Here is a 23,356-nt window from a genome sequence, read left to right as displayed (position 1 = left end):
AAGGTGTCCCTGCCCGCGGGTGGATGAGCTTTAAGGTCCCTTCCAATACCGATCAGGCTGGGATGCCACGAGATGCCTCGAGCGATGCGGGACAGACCCTTGAGCCCTGCGGCAGCCGGCTCCCGCGCCGCGCCCGGTGCCGATCCCGGCGCCGATCCCGGCGCCCCTTGCGCTGAGGGGAGGGGCGGGGTTCGGGCTCTTCCCGCCTCGCGGCCGGAACCCTTTATCCCGGCGGCGGTTTCCGCTCGGCGCATTAGGAGTCGGGCCGGAGGCGGAAGCGCGGGCGGCGGTCAGAGGCAGCCCGGCGGCCGTGGTGCGGGAAACAGTTGGGCGGTCCGGTCCGGGTCGGGCAGCGCAGGGGACGGCTGTGCTGCTCCGGTGCTCCGCGCGGGCCGGGCCCCATGGCCTCCTCCTCCAGCATCGACATTGAGGACGCGACCCAACATCTACGGGACATCCTCAAGCTGGACCGGCCGGGAGGTGAGGGGCCGGCACCGGCGGGAGCGGGAGGCTGCCTGCGGCGGGCCTGGGCGGGGCGGGGCCGTCGCGTATCGCCAGGGCCGCGCTGCCTTGTCCTGGGCCTGCGGTACTCTGCCAGGCACGGGCTCGTTGCCTTTCAGGGTGCAAAGGCCATCGCCCTCCGCTGGTCCCCTCTCTCCCAGGGCGAGGGACCTGCTCGGCCCTGCCGCTGCCCCCGAGGTGTGCCTGGGGAGCGCAGCCGGGCGAGGTGAGGAGCAGATACCCGGTGTGAGGGGCTTCACTGGTGCGGGAGGATTCTCGTGGCTGAGCAGAGCGGGAGCAGTCGGGACACAAACCTCGCTCCTCCTGCTGCTGGTCTCTGAGCTCTTGTTCTTTGAGAGGTGTCGCCCTGGAAGCCGACAGCGCTGACTTTCTCCACCTAAGCCTTCTTCCGTTATTAAGAGCACTTTGAGTTTTCCCGAGGTGTCTTGCTGGGCTCAGTGGAAGGGGCTGGCAGGCCTCTCTGGGATCAGTGCTATCTTAATCATAGAACCCTGGAATAGTTTGGGTTGGAAAGGACCTTAAAGCTCATCCAGTTCCAACCCCTGCCACTGGCAGGGCCACCTTCCAGTAGAGCAGGTTGCTCCAAGCCCCATCCAACCTGGCCTTGAACACTGCCAGGGATGGGGCAGCCGCAGCTTCTCTGGGCAACCTGTGCCAGGGCCTCAGCACCCTCACAGGGAAGAACTTCCCACAGGCTTTTTGGTCACAAATATCTCTCTTAAAGTGGCTGTGATTGTTCTCCCTTTGCTTTGAGCTATTCTACTTCTCTGCTCAAAGTTCAGTGGACTCCCTTCTGCCTATAAAACACTTGTGGTGAACAGCAGCAGGCTTCAAGAATCAGCTGTGGAGGGCTCTGTACTTGAAAAACTGAAGTCAGAGCAGTGAGGGGGAGTACCTATTCTCACAAGCAGTTTCTGAGCTGAAAAATGCATGATGTTCGTGAAATGCTTGGAGTTGTTTCTATTCTCACAAGGTGATTTGCCTTTCCCTGAAACAGCTTCTCTTGCTGGTTGAAGGAAAGGAGGTATTTACTGAGTGTGACTTCTTTCTTTTAAATTTTCTTCTTTCTTATTGATTCTCATTTTGCCTTCTCTGTCATCACTAGTGCCCAAGACAATAGAGAGGACAAGGAGCTATTGGACAGTAAGTCAGGCGGTAAGGAACCCGTGCTTGTTCTCAGCAGAAATCACTACCTGGGTAATAGCAGATAGGTTTGAAAGAACTGGGCATAAGAAGATGAAGAGCAAGGGTACATGTGTGTTAACTGAAAGCCTCTGAAAATCCCGTTAGGATGTCAGAGGAAAGGGAAACTGGGTGGTCCTTCAAGACTTATGAAAGAGAATAGAAGCATCCTCATGAATTGCATGGGTAGAGCTGGTCTTGTCTGGCATCAAGTTGCTGTGATCAAGGTTCTCTCTAGTTGTGGTTTCTGTTATAGCCTGGATTTCACTTACAGATATAATACCCAGCAGAGGCTAGTGTAGCTGCTTGCCATGAAGAAAGGTTTGCAGTGCAGGTCCCTGTGAACAGTGTTATGTTACTCTGGGTGCTCTCTAGACGTGACAAGAAGCACACCCTGCTCTAAAGATTTTAAACTCTCACAGTGCTTTGTTAGTTCTGCTGGTTTTGACAATTGTGAAAGTGTTATTTACTGCTCATTCTCTCTTGATGCAGTTTTTCTCCCAGTTTTGCAAATATCACCCATTGCTTTGGTAGCTCCTTGCCATTTTCCCATGCCGTGCCCTAAGCAAGGGGGAGCTGCATGATCAAGCTATGGAGCTCCCAGCTGGGGCACATATACAGGCTGCTGATGCCAGGCTGCTGATGCCAGTCTGCTGTGGACGAGTGTCCTTGCTGGATCCTTCCAAGCATGCTGAAATCTCTGCTGAAAACCAGGTGTTCCATGGGCTGCCCCTGCTCATGTGGTGTTTATCAGGGAAGTGTTTTGTTTAGTGCAAAGTAGAGTCCCCTGGTGCAGGTGATGGTGAGAGCAGGAATTCAGGATCTCAGCTCTGGTTATTCCTCTGTTTCTGCAATTTAAAAAGGCACTGAACACAACTGCACTTCTTTCCCTTTGAAGGCCTAGTATCTACCAGGTTAACATTTTGATTTTGTTTACCTACCTACTACACATTGAGCCCCTTCACTTTTTTTTTATGCCTTCAGGATTGTGTTCAGGCTGCACCTGTGCTTGTCTGGCTCCCACTAAGACAGATGGGCTAAGCCCCTTCCTGAACTTCGGTGCACTGTTGTTGTGCCCATCAGCCTCAGGGGAATTTTTTTCTCCTTCTCTTCCCCATGGAGTGAAAGTCACTACCCTGCTGTCCTTAAAAGAGCAGAGATACTTATGTGAGGCATTCCTGTTGCTGCAAATAGAACAAAGAATGCATCATCTTTCTCTGATGGCCTGGATGCTGCTTCTGTAGTGAATGTTTTCCTTTTTTTTAACAAAGGATAGATTGCAGTTGGTTGAAGTAGCTGCAACAGGACAAGCACCCACCATATGCTACAGGAATAAGGGACAAATCTTAATCTTGTAGGCACAGCACAAACATGTTAGGTGCTTACAGGTTCATGTTCCCTGGCCTGTAGTTTCCTTGTTCTGAGTGCTTCTGCTGTTGTCTCCATGCAGTGAGGCGAGCACTCAAATGGACTCTGCGGTGGGATATGCTGTTGCTGCACAGGCTTTTTGTTAGCACAGTAGTTAGTGATATAATGACTCTGTTCATAAACAGGCAAGTTTTAAATATTCTTCTGGCAAATGAGTAATGGTTGCAGTTACTTTTGTAGGCAGCAGCACTCAGTCTGCTATGTTAAAGCCTATTTGGTAACTGAAAGCTTGCCTTACTTTCAGAGGATGTGCCTCTTGTTTGCAGTCATGTTGGGGTTTGTTGAGTGTGCGGGGCAGAGTGGAGCTCCTGGTCTTGGTGCAGCCATTTTGCAAGAGCTCCACAGCAGTCGTTACCTGGCAACAGTATTCGAAATTGTACTTTTCAAAACCAGTGTAAATTTCAAGCCAGGGTTTTGCTGAAACAAGAAGCTTTGAATTAAGTGTGCAAGTGTTAATGGAGTGGGCTCCTCTGTGTGAATCATCAACTGTTTACCTTGCTAGTGAAACAGCAGAGTCTCCTTAACCTCCTGTTACATCTATCCCTTTCTACAAGCCTTCAGAAGGCACAGAGGACACCAGTTAACTTATGCTGGGCCAGGCTGCGGTCAGCGCACAGGCACTCTTCAGAGCACAGCTGAAATGCTGAACAAGGGGTTGAACACAGAATTGGAGAGCTGTGAACTTCCCAGGTGACTAGTCAACCAAGGGAAGAGTATAAGGAATCCTATAGGCATAGCTGCACGTTTTCATAGGTAAGGTACTCAAACATCTGGACTTCGAGGTCAGGTCTCAAGTCAGAAGGCATTTTTGGGAAGCGACAAATATATTACGTCCAGCCAACCCTAAATGGTGCAGCTAACTACTTCACTGCTGGACTTTGGATATCTCTTTGCAGGCATCAGGGTTGGAAGTGACCTTTCAAGAACATTTTGGTCTGGCACTTGTTTCAGTAGTCTGAATTGCCAGCTTAGTCTTTCTCATCCAAGACTATTTACTCCTTGAACCTGGCAAGTTCCTTGTACATGTTCTTTGGTGTTTTTTCTGGTCTGTTGGAATTGCTTGTGTAAGAAAAGAGCCACGACTTCACTTTCTGTAGAGAAAAGTTTCCTACACAGGAGGTCTCTTAACACATCCTTTTCAGAGAAGAATACTTCTCCCAACAGATTTAGCATATTCTACCTGATAGACTAGAAGAACCTGACAAAAAACCATCTGGAGGTAATGTATCTCACACAGTGCTATTTCTTTTGAGTGGATATTGTGCTCAGTTGGTCATGCTTCTCCCTAGGTTCGGTGAATGAGAACCAGAGACCATCAAATTCTTATAATGGAGACCTGAATGGACTTCTGGTGCCTGACCCTGTCGTGGCTGGAGATGTACCTTCTCTGGCTAAGCCAGTGCATAGGACCATTTCTCTGGGAGCCCTGCAGGAGAAACAAGTCATGTAAGTTTTCATGGAATCCCAGACTGGTTTGTGTTGGAAGGGTCCTTAAAGGTCATCCAGTTCCAGCCCCCTGCCACAGACAGGGACACCTTCCACTAGAGCAGGTTGCTCCAAGCCCCATCCAGCCTGGCCTTGAACACTGCCAGGGATGGGGCAGCCACAGCTTTTCTGGGCTTGATCCTTTCTGGACAGATCCTTGGCACCCTCACAGGGAAGAACTTCTTTCTTATATCTAACCTGAACTTCCCTGTTTAAGTTTAAACCTATTACTCTTTGTCCTGTTGCTACATCGAAGAAGGGCTGAGAGTGACTAGAAAATGATGAAAAGTTGGTTCTGGTGAGCCTGGACAAGCATGCTGGGAAGCTGACAAGCTTCACATTGAGTTCAGGTGACAGTTGTGGGTCAGTGCTGGTGGTTAGAGCTTTCGTAGCTTTTGTGAGGCTGATGTGCACAGCCTGCCATCCTTTCAGCTCAGGAACTGAAGAGTTTTGGCAGAGCTGTGTAGAGAGAAGGGCAACGGGACTGGTTGTGGACATCAGGAGTAAGGATGGAGGTTAATTAACAGGCACTGGGTGAAACTGGGCATTCTCATGTAGACCTCCAGCTGGACTCCTGGGCTGCAAGTTACCTCAGGGGTTACTTTTATCAGTCTGCAGTATGGTAGACCTTGCACTTGTCCAGATATTTCTCTCCATGTAACTTAAAACAGGACAAGTGACCTTGAGCTAGGGTTTTACTTAACTGCTGGCTGACTCGTGGATATATCCAGTGTGTTTTGGACAGTACCTGTGCTTTTACTGCTTATATGCTAGAGAATATATGCATGTAGAATACTTCGGATTTGTCATGGGAGTAATAATGCAAATTCACATCAGATGAATTAGTGTAATGCTTGGCTTCACATACTGACTTTTAACATTAGAGTTCATGTGAGTAGCTTTTGCGTGGGTTCTCTGCTCACAGTTTTGAGAGAGGATGCTGCATGCACTGTTGATGAGGTTCAACTGCTTAGCTTTGGTCTCTTTGCACCTTCTAATGTTTGGTAGTACTCATGGCTACCTCAACCAAATGTAGGTTTGCGCTCAAGTCCAACAGACTGGAGGTTTTTAAGTTGAACAAACCAGGTGTTTGATGCTCTCAAACCTGTGGCACATGGGGAAGGGACACTCCTGAGTTTCTTTTTATTTTCAGTTGTTCTCCTCAGACTTCCTAGTTGCACAGATACTCCTTATTGTTAAAATTATGAGTAGCAAATCTCTGATCTCTCTTCCTGTGAGTCCTATCTGATTATTTTTTTTTCCTTTGTTTTAATTAAAGCTGCCTTTCTGGTGATGACAGTTCCACTTGCATAGTGATAACAGCAAAAGATGTAGAAATAGTGGCCAGCAGTGATTCCAGCATCACCAGTAAGGCCAGAGGGAGTAACAAGGTAAGGAGGAAGAGGAAGTATGGTACTCTCTATTTTTTTTCTTAGTCACATCAGCTCATGCTTGAATATTTTTAAACTGTAATTATCATCCTTCCTGTGTTATAGGAATCTGTAATTAAGTTAGTTTGTCAAAGAGCTTAACAAGGGGGAAAAATTGAAGGTGTATCTCATAGCTGATTGTTACTGTTATTCCAGCATCTGGGCAAGTTATCCTCTGATCTTGCTCCTTCGCAAACAAGCTCTCCCTGCTGATTGTTTCTATCCTGGCAGATCTTCATTGTGAAGGGAGGGTTGTTTTTGATGGTTTACAAGCCTTAGTCCTGCTGAGAGCTCCACCTGGCAGCTCAGGGCTGCAAGTTCTGCTGAGATCAGAGTTGGTGCTGTAGCAGAGTACTAAGATGTGCTCAGAACAAATGTTAGGAATTAGGAGAGAAAACTCTGGTCTTGATCTCTCAGCCCTTTTCTGTATTATATAATTTTGTTATTTACTGTGCAGTGAATTAAGGGACCACAGAGACAGTAAATGAATACTGTACCGTGTTAGCATATGAAAAATGTGTCATTTTTCATAGATAATACGGGTGAAAGGGACGATCACTGCCATAATTCTCATAGTATTTCTTAAACATTGCCTCTGTGAGCAAAGAATTATTGAATAAGACTTGGACTCTGTTTCTTGGAAAGCAGTATTAAAGCTAAAGAGGAAGTGTCCATGCAGCAAATGTGTTTCCATATTTCAAAAAACTTTCCAAGAACTGGGAATCCAGACCCAGTTCTCATAAAGAGGTAAAGTCTGCTTTGTTGTAATTGCAGAATAGAGTAGTGTTCTGCAACATAACAACTTCAGTGAGCTGTGTTCCTTTTTGCAATGGAAGGAAATAGTCATCTCCTTCCAGAACTTTGAATGTTTAGGGCTGTGCTACCTGCCATTCAGTGTGCAGTTCTTCCTACCAACTACTGCTTCCAACAGTTTCCTATTAAGCATTACAGATCTTCCCTGTAGGAAAATGTATATTTGGTGGGTTTGTTTTAGGAAAAAGTTAATTCCAGACATTTTTTGTGTTTTGTTGTTTTTTATCCTGAGCAGGTGAAGATACAGCCTGTTGCTAGATATGACTGGGAGCAGAAGTACTATTATGGCAATCTGATAGCAGTTTCAAACTCTTACCTGGCTTATGCCATTAGAGGTGAGATACCTTCTTGTCTTGGGTGTGATTTGTATTCTTTTGCTCTGCATATCTCTAGAAGAGTTAAAGTTTGCATCATAAGGAGGTAACTTGCAGTAATTGAAACACATCTTGCGATACCCAGTTCAGGGTGTTGTTCTAGTGGGAATATAAGTGAAGCTGGAGCTACAGGGGAATGAAGAGTTGGTTGTGTAGGAGAGCTTTCAATGAGAAACCTTCTGTGAAGTTAGTAATAAAAGAAAGAGAAGGACTCCGTGGGGATGGAGGAAAGGTTGAACTACATTGGTTTCACTGGACAGTAATCTGTTGTTCAGCTTACTCCTCTGATTAAATATTTCTCCAGTGAACAAGCTCCTCAGTAGCTAACCACAGAAACAGCCCTGTGGTAATTTGAGCAGGTAAATGTTTGTGATGGATTTGCTTGCATAAATTTAGAGTTGAGGTTAAGGCTAAATTTAGAGGAGACAAAGAGCAATGCAGTGTATTTTGCAGTGGAAAGGGAGAGAAAAGCAGAACCATGCTTTGGAAGATTGTTTCACAACATATATGAAGCAAATGAGCACTTCGTCATCTGCAGTGTCTCTTTCTGCTCTCATGTACAAACACAGCATTTGGGGCTCTGTCAGCTCTTCATATTCTTTTAGTGCTAGCACCCATTAGTGTGGCCTTCTGTGAAATCTGCTACTCTGCTGCTGTGGGGTTTTTTTTAGCTAGGGTTAATTTAGATCAGTTTTAGGGTGTTTCACCTTCTTTTTAAAGCATTAAAGTTTGGGTGCAGTAGTACAATGGAAAGCTGGATGGACTGCTTGCATTATAGTAATGTTTGTCTGAAATGGGGAAGCTAGAAACCTTGCTTGCTATGTACATGCTCTAAAGCATGGTCTTTTCAGTAATGCAAGCTAAAGCACAATGCTTTTTGCTAGGTCAGTGTTTGCACCTTTTAAATTCCTCTTACAGAACATGTATTTGCGATAACTGCCTCCCAGTGACTCCTTTTTTCCAGTTACTGAAAATGAAATTGCAGTTAAACTTAATTCACTGCCACTAGAGGTCAGCCTTGGAGGCTTGGTAGCTTTATCCTGAGCTCACAAACAAGATTTAGGCCTTACATTTAATGAAGGCATCTTTATGAGAATAATCCTGGGAATCATGAGAAATCCGTTCCTGTTGCCTTCTTTTTAAGTAGAATAACTTGGAACTTGCAGTGCTTTAGAAACAGATGAGGTGGAGAATTAAGATGCCTCTGGCAAGGCAGGCAAAATCGCTCATGATGCTGCCACTGCAATCTTCTGCACCGCAGAGGAAGAGTGCAGTGAATATTTGTGCCTGTCTTGAAAGGGCTTGTTAACATGGTACCTATTGTTATGGGGTATCAGAGTGCTGCCAGGCACAGCTGATGGCAGGATGGGGGCTAAAAGTATAGGCAGTCCTGGAGGGAAACTGCATGGATAAATGGTGACTTCTCCCTCTCTTTCCTGCAGCTGCCAGCAATGGCTCCGCTATGGTGCGGGTCCTGAGCATCAGTGCTGCTGAGAGGACCTTGCTGAAAGGATTCACAGGTGGTGTGGCTGATCTGGCTTTTGCTCATCTTAACTCCAACCAGCTGGGGTGCCTGGATGAGGCTGGCAACCTTTTTGTCTGGCGCCTGACCATGGATAAAGAAAAAATCCAGTATCTTGTCAAAGTAGACCTCATTTCAGTCTTTGTGTAATGGGTAGATGTGAATGCAACATCAAAATTGCAACTTCTTTTGTAGCCTTTCCGGAAGAGCAGCTTGTAGAGGAAATGTTGGTAGCATTGCCCCTTCCAGAGTATTGAATCAGTCAACCTGTGACTGTATTTGGTGCAATCATCATCTGAAATAGCACTCAACTTGAAATTCTGGGAGTGCACCTCGGTGCTCCTTCTAGTCCAGACAAAAGTAGTCAGTGATAAATATCAGTTACAAGCTGGCCTTACACGTGAACAGTGTCACCTCAACTGTGACAGAGTTTTTTTTACTCATGTTTATCCAATTCTAGCTCTTCTCCGTAGTTACTTTTGAGAGGAAGAGTATTTAAGTATGTCTTTTTCCACTCACTGTCGTCTTTCCAGATCTCTCATCCTTCATTGGTGGTTGTGAAATTTATTTTCTTTGTTTGATTCATTGCCCTAAATAATTTCATTGCTAGGAGGGATTGCCCAGTCCTTCTGGGAAGCATGTCAGTCTGTGGGGTATCTCATCATAGGTTATAACTTCTTATTTTTAATTGTGTATCATAATTTCAAGAGCAAGTGGAGCAAGGGTGGTTGTAGTATAAGATCTGATCTGGAGGGGTGGACTAGAGTGCTTAGCCTGTGCAATGTTGAAGCTTTGCTGTCTTTCTGTGGTAGTGTTGTGATGCTGGCTGCACTCACTTATTCTGTCCATCAGCAGTTGTGCAGATTGCATGTTCAGATTGTGTGCCTGTTGTGCTTATCCTGTCCCTGTCTGCAGCCTGCAAGGGAAAATTATGAGAACCTGTTAACTTTTGTAAGCTTAACCTCTCCTGCCAGTGAAGAAACACCAGCTTCTCTGCTTTCTTAGCAGAATCTTTTTGCCTGCTTTCTTTTTGAATCGCAGTGATCAAAAAAACTCTTGAGGTTTAATAGTATTTAACAGAGGACAAAGCCTGAATGGGTTACTGCTGAGCATTAGTAACACAGCCAGCACGTTATGTTCCTTAACCATGGTGATCAGAGAGGAGATCCTGGTTAACATCAAGCGGCCTGACAATACCCCACTGAACACCTCTCGAAGAATCATCTGGTGCCCTTTCATCCCAGATGATAATGAGGAGAGTGGTGAAGAGGGAAGTCAGACATTGGCATTGCTGCATGAGGACAGGGTAAGGAAACCTACTTGAAATGTTATCCCTTATTATCCTTAGAGGGAGAGAATCTGTTGAAGGAAAGAGGTGATCCGACTAGAGTTTTAAAGGCTCTTGTCTAGTCCACACTGGGGATCCTGCTGTAATATGAGATGTGGGATTCTTCTCTTCTGAGAGGCCATACTGTTCTTTCTCGGGGCCTCAGGAGGGTAGAAAGTGGTAACTTCTGCTGGACATTGGATAGCAAAGACCACTAGAAACAATGCAGAAGGCCAGAGGCCTCACTCGTCTGTTCAGGCTGAGCCAGTACCTAGGGGAGGGGTTTGCTGAGCAGCAACTACAGCTGTATGTATGTACAGCTAGGTGGCAGAGAAGCGTCTAATGGCCAAATCAGGTGGGAATAGGAAGGTTTATGTCACATACTTTTCATTGGGATGGTATATCAGGATATAAAATAAGGATATAAGAAATTCTCCAGTAGTTGTAGAAATAAACCTCTGTGCCTACATGTTTGTTTTTCCAGGCAGAGGTGTGGGATTTGGACATTATCAGAATGAACAACAGCTCTTGGCCAGTGGAAGTGCCTAATATCAAAGAAGGCTTCATCGTAGTGAAAGGCCACAGCACGGTATGAACCTATTTTGTTTTCTTTACTGTCACCCTGTAGATGACCGCTACGGATCAGTAGCGGTCAGTCAGGTTTTCTCTGGGTTATGGTGTCTCAGGAGCTGCAGTTCTTAGGACACTTGGCTGTAAAAAAAACCTCCAGTTTCTTACCCATCCATACTTACTGCAACCTGCTAGCTGTGTACACTGTACACGTACTATAGGTATGTAGCTTTTGTTTAAAGAGCCAAGGTGAATGAGTAGTCATTTGCTTTGAAAATAGCTATTGATAAGAGTAATCTGTATTTCCAAGGGCCTGTTTGACAACCTGGGCTGTGCTTCAACTGTTTTGTCATACCTCCTAGTATATGAAACACTTAATACTGCTGTGGTTCACTGCTAGATGAGAAGGTGAAAATTAAGCCCAGTGTCATCTTTATTCTTCTATGATTTCCCAAAGACTACAGTTCTATCTGTGAATACAGTGCCTCACCAGGACTGCAGCTGGTTCTCCAGTAGATGGTATTTTGAATATAAAAGATACAACTGGAGAGAGCCTAATTTCACTTCTCAAACAGGATGATGACAGAGTAATTGTATCACTTAAATAAAACAATGATTATGAAATAATGGTGGTGAAAAGCCAGAAGATCCCAAACCAAAGTGTTCATAATATGAGTAACAGGGGGAACAGCAGTAGCACAATCCATTGTACTTAAATCTGCTGTCTGGAAAATGTGAATATTAATTATTATCAAAACAAAAGCACAATGGAGTCCTCATAGTTCTGTGAAGGGTTAAGCTGCCTGATGATATGTCTGTCAGAAATCACTCTGTCCTGTATTGTTAAACTGTTAGTTAGATTCCTGTTTGAAGAGACACTCTAAGTGTCTTCCTGTGAAATAAAAATGCTATAACATGATTTTCTGTGTCTCTTTTTCCCTTGTGTAGTGCCTGAGTGAGGGAGCACTTTCTCCAGATGGAACGGTGCTGGCCACAGCAAGCCATGATGGTTTTGTCAAATTCTGGCAGATCTATATTGAGGGTCAGGATGAGCCAAGGTAACTGGAGAATTAGAAAATAAAGGATCTTGGAACAGAGAGCAGCATTTTCTGTGAGAATCTCCTTGTTACAGAGTCACTTGCAATGGTCATTCTCGGCAGACTATGAAGATACAGGGTGAACTTACTTTACAGGGTGTTTGTAAAGTATTTTGATGCTGAAGAGTTGTATCATGAATTATCCCACAGGGTTTGGTGAGCTTCTGGAATAAGCAAGGAGCTGTGTCTGGCAACAGGAATTCTGTGCTTTGGACAGCCTGTAGGCAAACTCTCTTGCACTGTCCCTGTAAACACAGAAAGGTTCTCTGAGCTGTTCCTCTCAATGTTGAGTTCTTTCATCTGTTGTACCTTTGTTAAGACACCAAACCAAATGGCAACATTTATTTATTTATTGGTCACAATTCTGCCTGCATGGGTTGTGGTCTTCTTATTTTATAAGGCTGTACACACCTACGAGTTGATAACTCTTGGTAGCTGCTGACTTAAACGCAGGTTTTGGACAATGAGTAGTGTGTTCCGTGCCCACATACTATCTTCCTTGCTTACCAATCGCTGCACACTTGGCTGTTTTCTCTGATTCTCTGCTAGGTGTCTTCATGAGTGGAAACCCCATGATGGTAGGCCTCTTTCCTGCCTGCTCTTTTGTGACAATCATAAAAAACAAGACCCAGAGTAAGTCCCCAATCCTGTACTTTGGAGTATTAAAATTTAGTAGTGTCTTCTAACTCTGCCTTTGGAGGGTTCCTTGTAACTGCATTGTGCTCATCAAAATTCAGCTTTGTGTCAAGGGCAAGTCCTGTCCTCTTTGTAATCAGTTTTCTGGTGAGGGAGAAATAGATAAGGCTGTGAAGCACAGCCTAAAGTGACAATTTGAGTGTCAGTTCCACAAAAGCAACAAAAATTGTAAATTGATGAGCCCTTTCAGGTTTATGATATGGTCAGTTCAAACTGGTCCATTATCCGCCAAATTTCAACTGCAGTTGATTAAGAAATAGGTTTGCGGATTTGTTTCTTTAGGGCTTTTTTGTGTTTGGGTTGTTTTTTGGTTTTGTGGTGGGGTTGTGTTTTTTTTTTTTTTCTTTTGGGAGGGGTGTCAGGTTTTTTTTTTGTGTGTGTGTGTTTGTTTAATTTTTATTCTGTAGGCAGTTGTGGCCTTAATGTTTTAGAGCTGTGGTTGTGCCTCAGACGCAGAAATTTTCTGTGAACTTTAAGACATGGTGGGGCACAATCAGCTATGGGTGGCTTATGAGGAGCTCTTTTGTGAAGTGTCCTTAAGGGAAGGACCAGACTTTCTTTAAGAGAATTTAATTCTTTGGTGCCTGCAGGGTTCCCTTCTGGAGATTTCTCATCACTGGAGCAGATCAGAATAGGGAGCTGAAGATGTGGTGCACTGTGTCTTGGACCTGTCTGCAAACTGTTCGGTAGGTGTTGATGTGCTGACTCCCTGAAGGGTTGGATTTACTTTGAGCAGTGGATCATAACAAAGCTCTCAATTTCCAGGTATATTTACTCTGTAGAGGTGATCCTTGATCCCCAGTGTAGTCTTCTTTAGCCCCAGTTAGAGCCTCCCCTTAGCTTTCAACAGATAGGAGAGATGGCAGCCAGGGTGGTGGCAGGTTGAGCATCAGGTTGGTGGTGGTGTCAGGTTGACCTCTGACAAGGCCGCAGAAGTTGATTCTTCTATGCAGTCTCTTTGGTGTTCCCAAGAGCTGTTGTTTTTGCTTTGTTCTGCAGAGGACAGACACACCTGTAGCATAAGAAGAGGCATGCCAAAATTGCACACCTTGAGTGCTTCTGTAAAAATAATAGAGATTCAATAACCAATCTAGGATCTTTTCCCATTATTGCTTTTTCTGATTTAAATAATCAGAAGCTGCTGTGTTGACAGACCTTAAGCAATTATACAAGTTTTATTTGCTGAGCCATATACATCCAGAAGTTCAAATTTTGCTTTAGTCCATTCTTTCACTCAACTTATGTTCCCTGCTTTCTCTTTTCTGATGGTGGATCGTGGCCTCTTGGATCATAGGCACACTTAAGGCCACTTCTGAATTGCCCTTCTAAAGCGAGAAGAATATGGCATTCAGCTGACTGCTGCTTTTTCCACCTTTTACTACAGAAGGTCCAAAGCATGTAGATGGGTTATTTTGGTTTGTGGAACATGTTAAGTAAAGACAAACTGTCATTTTTGATTTAAATGTTCAAAATCCTTAACTAGATCCTATTGTGTGATCTCCCTCTTAGCTGAAGTCAGCACTGATTTTGGGAGTGTTGGCCTTGTTCTAGTGGGTGGGTGCACTGTAATGTGGCTGTAAACTACTTAAGATGTTTGTTTGTTTGTTTGTTTGAACTAATAAAGTTTAATTGCAGTTGTTCTGGTTGTGCTAATCTACCTTGCTTTCTGCACCACCCTCCATCCCCTTTTGTTTGTGGATCTAGCTTTTCTCCTGATATCTTCAGCTCCATGAGTATTCTTCCCAGCCTGAAAGTCTGCCTAGACCTCTCAGCTGAATATCTGATACTGAGTGATGTGCAAAGAAAAGTAGGTGGTTCATTCTATTGCTGGCTGGGGGGTAATGGCAACAGAAGGAGAAATTGCCTTCTGTGTGATTGGTTCTGGTGCTTAGGTCTAGGAATTGTACATTAATAGCTAAAAATGCAGAGGTTGGCCTCAGCTATTTCAGTGTAAGATGGCAAATGGTAACAATCTAGCTGATTAATCCTGAGGAGCCTTCAGGTTTATTTCTTACTTTGTAGTAAAGCTCTCACTTGGAGAAATCTGTGTCTGGCACAGTAGGATTGAGTCCCGGATCAGCACTGGCTCAGTAGTGTGCTTGTTGAAGCTCCTTTGGGTGTTCTGTTTCAGGTTTAAATGGCACAGGCTTTATTCTTCATGTTATTTCCATTGTTCCAACTTGAGTTCAGATGCTGGGCTTTGTAGTCCACACACATGTATGCATGGTCTGCTCTGAAAGTCCAGTGACTTCCTGTTTCTGATTCTTCCAGGTTTTGTATGTGATGGAGCTGATGCAGAACCAAGAGGAGGGCAAAGCTTACTTCAGCTCCATCTCAGAGTTCCTCCTTACGCACCCCGTCCTAAGCTTTGGCATACAGGCAGTGAGCCGCTGTCGTTTAAGGCACACTGAGGTGCTCCCACCAGAAGAGGAAAGTGACAATTTGAGTGTAGGTAGGTGGGAAGAGATTTGACTGCTGTGATATCAGGATTTTTTTCCTGGCTGGTTCTGGCTTTCTCCTGAAAGGTTGGTCTCTTCTCTCAATTAATAAGTGATAGGACAAGAGGAAACGGCCTCAAGCTGCACCGGGAGGCTTAGACTCAGGAACAATTTCTTCACTGAAAAGGGTTGTCAAGTGTTGAAACATGCTGCCAGGGCAGTGGTGGAGTCACTATCCCTGTGGATATTTAGAAGATGTGTAGATGTGGTGCTCAGGGATGTGGTTTAGTGGTAGCCTTGGCAGTGCTGTGTTAGTGGTTGGACTCTGATACTAACCTAAGGTCATTTTAAGGCCATTCCCACAGAATCACAGAATGGCTGAGGCTGGAAGGGACCACTGGAGGTCATCTAATCCAGCCATCCCTGAGCCAGGGTCCCCTAGAGCACATTAGTCAGTATTGTGTCCAAACAGCTCTTGAATGTTTCCAGGGAAGGAGACTCCACAATCTCTGTGGGCAACCTGTTCCAATGCTCTGTCACCCACAGAAAAGTTCTTTCTCATGTTCAGGTGAAACTGCCCATGTTTTCATTTATGCCTGTTGCCTCTCATCGTATCACCTGGAACCACTGAGAAGCATTTTTTCAACCTAAACAAATCCATGGTGGTTATTCTCTTGTATGAAATATACCCTGTGCAGCTACAGTACTTCAGGGAAGCAGAGTAGAGCTGTGTAGAAGGGACCTCAGGAGGTCTCTGGTCCAACCTGCTGCTTGAAGCAGGACTAGTGGCTAATCAGGTCACCTGTAGCTTCACCTGGCTGCATGTTCAAGGACTCTAAATGTGACACTTCTGACTCTGCTCTGGTGCCCTGTGCCAGGGATGACCCCTTCGTAAAGAAAATACTGTGAACCTGGAGTCTGAACCCAGATTGGAGCCATTGCCGCTTACCACTCAGAAACTTGACTGATGTCTTTTTGTTACTGAAGAAGCATTCCAGAGGTGTGCAGGCTGAAGTGAGTGCAAGTGAGGCTTTGGTTAAGGTACAATATCAGCTGTCTAGTATCTGAGTCATGATACAATCACATAGTATTTCGTAGTCATTGCCCCCAGCAGAACACAGGGCACAACTTCTGGCAACACAGGGATGAGTCTCCCTCACTCCACCACCCTTTGCAAGCTCACAGGAGCAAAAGAGTTCCTAGAAGAACTGGCAAGATATGTCTGTGACTGTTTGTCTGAGTAATTAAGACAAGCTTCTCTCTGTGTTATTAAACATCAGAGGTGTGAGCGCATAGTCTGAGAAACCAGTTGGTTGCCTCTGAGCTCTGTCAGATGTGAGGACAGTGCACAGTCGGAACTGATGGAAAGGGTGGGATTCTTTTCTGTTGTATCTGGAAGGGATATTTTTCCAAATCGCAAATCTTGCAACAGAAACTAACAAGAAAACTTTTAGGGGAGAGGTTTCTGAAACACACAGGAGATACATTCTTCTGGCTGTTACTATAATGAATATGATACTGAATCTTCTGGAGAACTGTCCCATGCAGCCATTCCTTGATTGGTGCCTCTCTTCCAACTCTTGGTTTGCTCTTGGTCTCCTACCTTTCTGTTAGTAAAATTTGGCAACATGCTTTGAGTAACGTCTTTCCCGTTAGAAAGAATCCTTGACCATACCTTGAATCATGCATTCAGTTCTGGACCCCTCACTACAGGAGAGACATTGAGGTGCTGGAGCAAGTCCAGAAAAGGGCAGCAGAGCTGGTGAAGGGCCTGGAGCACAAGTGTGATGGGGAGAGGCTGAGGAAACTGGGGGGGTTTAGTCTGGAGAAGAGGATGCTCAGGGAGACCTTATCTCTCTACAACTGCCTGGCAGAAGGATGGAGCCAGGAGGTTTCTGGTCTCTGCTCCCAAGCAACAAGTGACAGGACAAGATGAAACAGCCTCAAGCCGCACCAGGGGCGGTTTAGATTGGAGATTAGGAGCAATTTCTTCACCAAAAGGGTGTTCAGGCATTGGAACAGGCTGCCCAGGGCAGTGGGTGGAGTCATCGTCCCTGGAAGTGTTCACAGACCATGTAATAAACAAGGCCCTTCGTGGCATGGTGTCCTTGGCAGTGCTGGGAAATGGCTGGACACTAAACACTAAAAGCATGTTTCAAGAGAATCAATTCCCTGGTGATCTTAAAGGTCTTTTCCAACATAGTTGCTTCTGTGTGCTTCCCTATGCCTGTTACTATATGTAATATGCTAATAACTATTATATGTGTATGCTAATAACTATTATATGCAATAGTTAATTTACATTGTTGACAATATTAGTGCCATATTGCTCTGAAATGCAGAAGTAAAAATTACTGATACAAGTAGTAAGTCAAGAGTAGCCTGGGACCAAAATATCAGGTCCCTGATTTGTGCTTACATGATGAGGACAACATACGTTGGAGTGCCAGGTAATTTTTTTTTTTTAATAGGGTTTAGCTTTCTACACAGCTTTCTTAGCAGTGAGACTGATACTGGTGTGGAGTGGATGTTGACAGTGCTGGCTGATGTGAAGTTACTGCAGAGCTCTTCATAACCAGAGTTGTTTGCAGGAAGGATGCATCAGGAAGGATGTCTGAGCCCTAGTCTGAAGTTCTGTTTGACATAAGCTGGTGTGTCTCTCTAAATATATATGTCAAACCAGTTACTTCAACAGCCAGAACAAATTGCTGGCAGTTTCAGACCTCTCCTCTTAACTAATGAGGCATCCTTTTTTTCTTTTATCTTTCTTGAGGCTTGTTTGGCTGAATTAGAGCAAACTTGAATACTCACATTGAAAAGTAACAGGAATGCAGGTTATATTTTACTTTAGCAGGGTGAATCACCTCTGAAGTGAAGTGAGGAAGCTCTGTTGTGCTGGTGCTCTACTGCTGCTTCTACTTGCTATGGTGTTTTCCTAGTACTTTGTCTGCAGTTTCCATCCAACTTCCTGTTTAACTTTTGTTTCATTTCCAGAAGGTGCTCAGGGAGCTGGTGCTGTTGAATCAGCAGCAGGTGTGCTGATAAAACTCTTCTGTGTACACACCAAGTGAGTATGCGTAGCAGCTGTGTGGTTCTCCTAACTGTTCACTGACCTGTAGAAATTTAACTTACGAATTCCTTTTGTTCATAACAAAAGCTGCTTGGCCCCGTAGAAACTTCTAGTGGTGTGGTTAACATGGCATTACCAAGAAGTAGTCCTGCATGATGTTGTGGCAACCTAGTTTTTTGTCATCATGAGTATACAGTGACTTAAAAGTTGTGCTCATGTGTAAGTGCTGGGAAACATCTAATACCCTGGGCACCAGAACAACTTGGTGACGCAGCTGAACAAGGATCAGCTTCCACTACTTCAGAGGCAGAAAACACTAAAAGCATATTCAAGGAGAATCGGTTCAATGAAGAGAGATCTTCTAAGCTTTTGACTTTCCTTGGTGGTTCATAAACTAATTGGAGATGCCTGTTTCTTTTTCAGGGCCCTACAGGATGTGCAGATTAGATTTCAGCCTCTTCATAGCCCTGACACAAGTGCATCCATGCCTTCCCATGGCTCTCAAGAAGAATTTGGTGAGGATTTGAGTTAAATTTATCTTTGAGCCTTTAAAGATGGTTGTTGTGGGGGAGGGAGGCAGCTTAGGTGCCTCTTTGTGATAGTGGTTGTCATTTCGTAAAGGGTTTTTAATATGAGCTAGCTGTGAAGCACAGTCCTTGATTAAACAATGTGTGAGGATGGAGCATAGGGACCTGTTAGGCTAGGAGTGCTAATGCTTTGTGCACGCTTGAGTGAACCTTCCTAGGTGATTTTGCACTTGTGCCAGCAACTTGACGTTTGTCTCTTGTCAGGTAGAAGATATTAGAGTGACACCAGAGCTCTGGGAGCAGAAGGGACTGGGTGGTGTGTAGTGTGTCTTTCAGTTCGTTCACCATTCTGGCATGTGGCTGTTAAACTGGCCTTACATTTAGGGAAGAAAGGAATCTTAGATCTCTTATGATCAAAGCCTGATAAAATCCACTCTTCAGCTTACTCGTGTAAGAATAACACAGCATCTGAGTAGGATGTTGCAGGGTCTTTTTGTTTGTTCTTTTTGGAATCAAGTATGTCTGATAATGACATAAGTTCATACTTTGTGGAATTAAAGCGTTAGCTTTTGGGGGAAGATCCTGTAAATTGATTTGTATTTCTCCCTTGGAAGCCTTTCCAGACCACATGGCTGATCTAAGCACAGAAGAGCTGGGATCAGAAAAAGGATCAGTGCATGGCTCTCAACCAGACTTGCAGCACATTGCTGATCTGCCTGTACCAGCAGACTTTCTTTCTCTCTCAAATGATGCCAAACCTAAACTGATGACTCCAGATGCTTTCATGACACCAAGTACATCTCTTCAACAGGTAACCAGAAATCAGAGTTGCTGTTGGTGGTACAAGGGGTGGGTTTGGATTTTGATGCTTTTGGGAACTTTTTCTAGGCTGCAGTGACTCTGATAGGCTATGTCAGCTGAATGCAGAGCACACAGAAAACTCTGTGCATGTAACCAAACTAAGTAAAGACATGGTGGCACGTCTAAAATGCTAAGCTGGCCTAAGCTTGTGTTCCAAGTGCTGTGTTCAGCGGCAAACCTGCTAATGTAGCTGTGTGGTGTAAAAATATGGGTTTGCTAAATAACTGTGTCTGAGCTGGCAGACTGTTCTTACTGGTTTACATGTCTTGTTTGGAGCTGTGATATAATGGAGGAAAATGGACAAAGAATTATCATGGTTTGAGCCCAGCCGTTAACTCAGAACTACGCAGCTGCTCACTCGGTCCTCCCCCTTCTTTCTCCCGGTGCGCTCAGAGGGATGGGGAGGAGAATTGAAAGAATGTAACTCCCATGGGTTGGGATAGGAACAGTCCAGTAACTAAGATATAATGCAAATCTACTACTGCTACCACCAATAATAATAATGAATAAGGGAAGTAACAAGGGAAGAGAACACAACCTCTTGCCACCCGCCGACTGATACCAAGCCCGACCCAAGCAGTGATCTAGCCTTTCCCATTAATTTCCCCCAGTTTATACACTGGGCATGACGTGCTGTGGTATGGAACGTGCCCTGGCCAGTTTGGGTCAAGTGTCTTGTCTCTGCTTCCTCCTGGCTTCCCCTCCTCCCTGGCAGAGCATGAGACTCAGAAAGTCCTTGGTAGGAATAAGCATTAATGGGCAGCAACTAAAAACATTGGTGTTACAGCATTGTTCCCAGGCTGGAAGTCAAAAACACGGCACTGCACCAGCTACTAAGGAGAAAAATTACTGCTACTGCTGAACCCAGGACAGTATCCACCCCTTATTCCATACCATTCACATCATGCTCAGATACCACATTTTTCAATATATACCATTGCTCTTGTCTCATATATATATATATGTATATGCATATACACATATGCACCCATACACCCACACACAGAGGGAGAGATACCATTCCTTAGTCCCTGGACCAATCCCTGTAAAGCTGCTGAATTCATCCAGTCATAAAATCATAGAATCATAGAATGGTTAGGGTTGGAAAGGACCTCAAGATCATCTAGTTCCAACCCCCCTGCCATGGACAGGGACACCTCTCACTAAACCATCCAACACAAGGCTTCATCCAACCTGGCCTTGAACACTGCCAGGGATGGAGCACTCACAACCTCCCTGGGCAACCGATTCCAGTGTCTCACCACCCTAACAGGAAAGAATTTCCTCCTTATATCCAATCTAAACTTCCTCTGTTTAAGTTTTAACCCATTACCCCTTGTCCTGTCACTACAGTCCCTGACAAAGAGTCCCTCCCCAGCATCCCTATAGGCCCCGTTCAGGTACTGGAAGGCTGCTATGAGGTCTCCACGCAGCCTTCTCTTCTCCAGGCTGAAAAGCCCCAACTTCCTCAGCCTGTCTTCATACGGGAGGTGCTCCAGTCCCCTGATGATCCTCGTGGCCCTCCTCTGGACTTGTTCCAGCAGTTCCATGTCCCTTTTATGTTAAGGACACCAGAACTGCACACAATACTCCAGGTGAGGTCTCACAAGAGCAGAGTAGAGGGGCAGGATCACCTCCTTCGACCTGCTGGTCTCGCTCCTTTTGATGCAGCCCAGGATAACAGTCTTTCAGAGCAGGAGAGACAGTGTGCAGTGTTGGATTGTCACCTGCTGATGACACCGTGGAACTTGTCACTGCTGAGCTTGATTGGTTTCGTCAAAGTTCATTCTTTGTTGGGATGATGGTCAGAGGGAAGTCAGGGCCAGTCACTGGTGATCTGAATACATCTAATTGGTGGGCTATGAAAGTGTTATATAGCAGGCAATAGCATACAAATGAGTCCATTGGCTGTTTTCCCCTAAAATCCAATCCCCTTCAGGTACACATTGGACTTCTTCATCTTCCTGCATTACCCACCAAGTATGTCTGGGTCCCTGAGCAAAAGCAATCCCACGAGAGGGTTTGCCTTTACCTGAAGCAGGAATAACCCAGACTGTCTTCCCTAGCAAATTCTTTATGTGCACCACAGGAACTTTATCCTTTTCTACACTATGTAAAAGTTCTGGTTGGGCTGGGTCAGCCCTGTTGGCAGATCCTCTGGGGTTGACCAGCCAGGGGTGGCCTTTGGTAAATGTGTATCCCAATGTTTGAAAGTCCCACCACCCATTGTTCTCAGTGTAATTAGTGCAGCCCGCTTACTCTTTGTAGCATTGGTTGCATGATGTGTAGAGGGGACTCTGCCTTTAAGCATCCAGCCCAGCACAGGCAACCGGTGTGCCAGGAGGAGTTGTGCTTCAGTGCCAATCACTTCTGAAGCAGCTCGAACCCTTTCATAGGCTGCCAGTATCTCTTTCTCAGTTGGGGTATACCTGGCTGCAGATCCTCTGTATCCCTGACTCCAAAAGCTGAGAGGTTGACCTCAAGTCTTCCCTGGAGCTTTCTGCCAGAGACTCCAGGTAGGACCATTCTCCCCGGCTGTGGTGTACAGTACATTTTTTACATCTGGCCCGGTCCGGACTGGTCCAAGGGCCACTGCATGAACTATCTGTCGTTTAATTTGCTCAAAGGCTTGTTGTTGCTCAGGGCCCCATTTAAAATCACTTTTCTTCTGTGTCACATTATAGAGGGGGCTTACAATCAAACTATAATTTGGGATGTGCATTCTCCAGAACCCCACAGCACCCAAGAAAGCTTGTGTTTCTTTCTTGTTAGTTGGTGGAGACATTGCTGTTATCTTGTTGATCACATCTGTGGGGATCTGGCGACATCCGTCTTGCCATTTTATTCCCAAAAATTGAATCTCCTGTGCAGGTCCCTTGACCTTACTCCATTTTATGGCAAAACCAGCTTTAAGCAGGATTTGGATTACTTTCCTCTCTTTCTCAAAAATTTCTTCCGCTGTATTGCCCCACACAATAATGTCATCAATGTGTTGCAGGTGTTCTGGAGCTTGCCCCTGTTCCAGTGCAGTCTGGATCAGTCAATGGCAGATGGTAGGGCTGAGTTTCCACCCCTGGGGCAGTTAGTTCCAAGTGTACTGGACTCCCCTTCAAGTAAAAGCAAACTGTGGCCTGCACTCTGCTGCAAAGGAATTGAGAAAAATGCTGTTGACCATTCTGCATCCAGGTGTCATGTTAGTCTTAAAGGCACTCAGATGTTCTTGCTTCGTAGCCTGCCTTTCTCCCTCTGTACTGGATTTGTGACTGTGGAGTTTTCTCTGTGTGCTTTTAGAATGGGAGTAGACATAAAGGATGAACTTTGAAAAATACTTTTTAATTTAAGAAAAGTGATCTGCGTCTTAATGACAAGATGTGGACAAGGATTCCACTGGTGAGAAGCTGTGTTCTTTGTGGTTTCTCTGCCTTTCTGTGAGAAATTAACTGTCAGCAGTTAATTGCTGTGTTGATATGGTTCTTACAGGGAAGCAGGAGAGTGCTTGTGAGCAGCACTCCACGTGCACATCCTAAGGCAGGGCTTCCACCACCAAGGGAGGACACCATGGTTGTCACCACAGCTGGAATATGTGCTTGAGGAGGCTGAATGAGGACAGATGGCACATGGACATATGTAGAAAGCGAGGTCATGCTGAGCTGACTAATGAGAGACCACACTGGTGACAACTTAGGCACTAAAGAATAAATTAAACTCCTCTTAAAGGTTTTGCTGTTCCTGGCAAAGTTGCGGAGTGCAGGAGTTAATTTCATTCCTGTGGGTGGGTATCCTTCCCAATGCAAAAATGTCCCAGGGGAGGAGAGAAGTTGTTGCTGGAGTGATGATTGCGCATACTCTTTGCTGCAAGGAGCAGCTCAGTCTTCAGTTTGGACAGTGTAACTGTTCAGTTTAAACCTGGCTTTTCACTGCTGCCTGTTTCATGGCAGGCTTTTTCTGGCTGGCAACAGCACCCAGGAGCACTGTAGGGTTGACAGAGCCTTTAATTTTGCTCAATTTGTTCTC

General features: G+C 45.2%; 1 protein-coding gene across 1 annotated transcript in view; it reads left to right on the top strand.

Moving 5' to 3' along the window:
• The first annotated feature begins 267 nt into the window (after positions 1 to 267).
• The window catches only part of EDC4 (enhancer of mRNA decapping 4), a 42,228-nt gene continuing 19,139 nt past the window's right edge, over positions 268 to 23,356 (top strand). Inside the window, exons 1-15 of the mRNA XM_065662223.1 lie at positions 268 to 480; positions 4,422 to 4,578; positions 5,897 to 6,008; positions 7,096 to 7,195; positions 8,677 to 8,866; positions 9,915 to 10,062; positions 10,568 to 10,672; positions 11,602 to 11,711; positions 12,300 to 12,383; positions 13,037 to 13,132; positions 14,151 to 14,253; positions 14,718 to 14,898; positions 17,879 to 17,951; positions 18,378 to 18,469; positions 19,096 to 19,292. Coding sequence (XP_065518295.1) covers positions 402 to 480; positions 4,422 to 4,578; positions 5,897 to 6,008; positions 7,096 to 7,195; positions 8,677 to 8,866; positions 9,915 to 10,062; positions 10,568 to 10,672; positions 11,602 to 11,711; positions 12,300 to 12,383; positions 13,037 to 13,132; positions 14,151 to 14,253; positions 14,718 to 14,898; positions 17,879 to 17,951; positions 18,378 to 18,469; positions 19,096 to 19,292 — 1,827 coding nt within the window. The 5' untranslated portion in view covers positions 268 to 401. The remainder of the gene's footprint in view (positions 481 to 4,421; positions 4,579 to 5,896; positions 6,009 to 7,095; positions 7,196 to 8,676; positions 8,867 to 9,914; positions 10,063 to 10,567; positions 10,673 to 11,601; positions 11,712 to 12,299; positions 12,384 to 13,036; positions 13,133 to 14,150; positions 14,254 to 14,717; positions 14,899 to 17,878; positions 17,952 to 18,377; positions 18,470 to 19,095; positions 19,293 to 23,356) is intronic.

The sequence above is a fragment of the Lathamus discolor genome, chromosome Z (assembly GCF_037157495.1).
Source record: "Lathamus discolor isolate bLatDis1 chromosome Z, bLatDis1.hap1, whole genome shotgun sequence".
Taxonomy (NCBI): Eukaryota; Metazoa; Chordata; class Aves; order Psittaciformes; family Psittacidae; genus Lathamus; species Lathamus discolor.
Note: the sequence above shows the minus strand (reverse complement) of the source record. Positions and strands in the feature narration are given on the sequence as shown.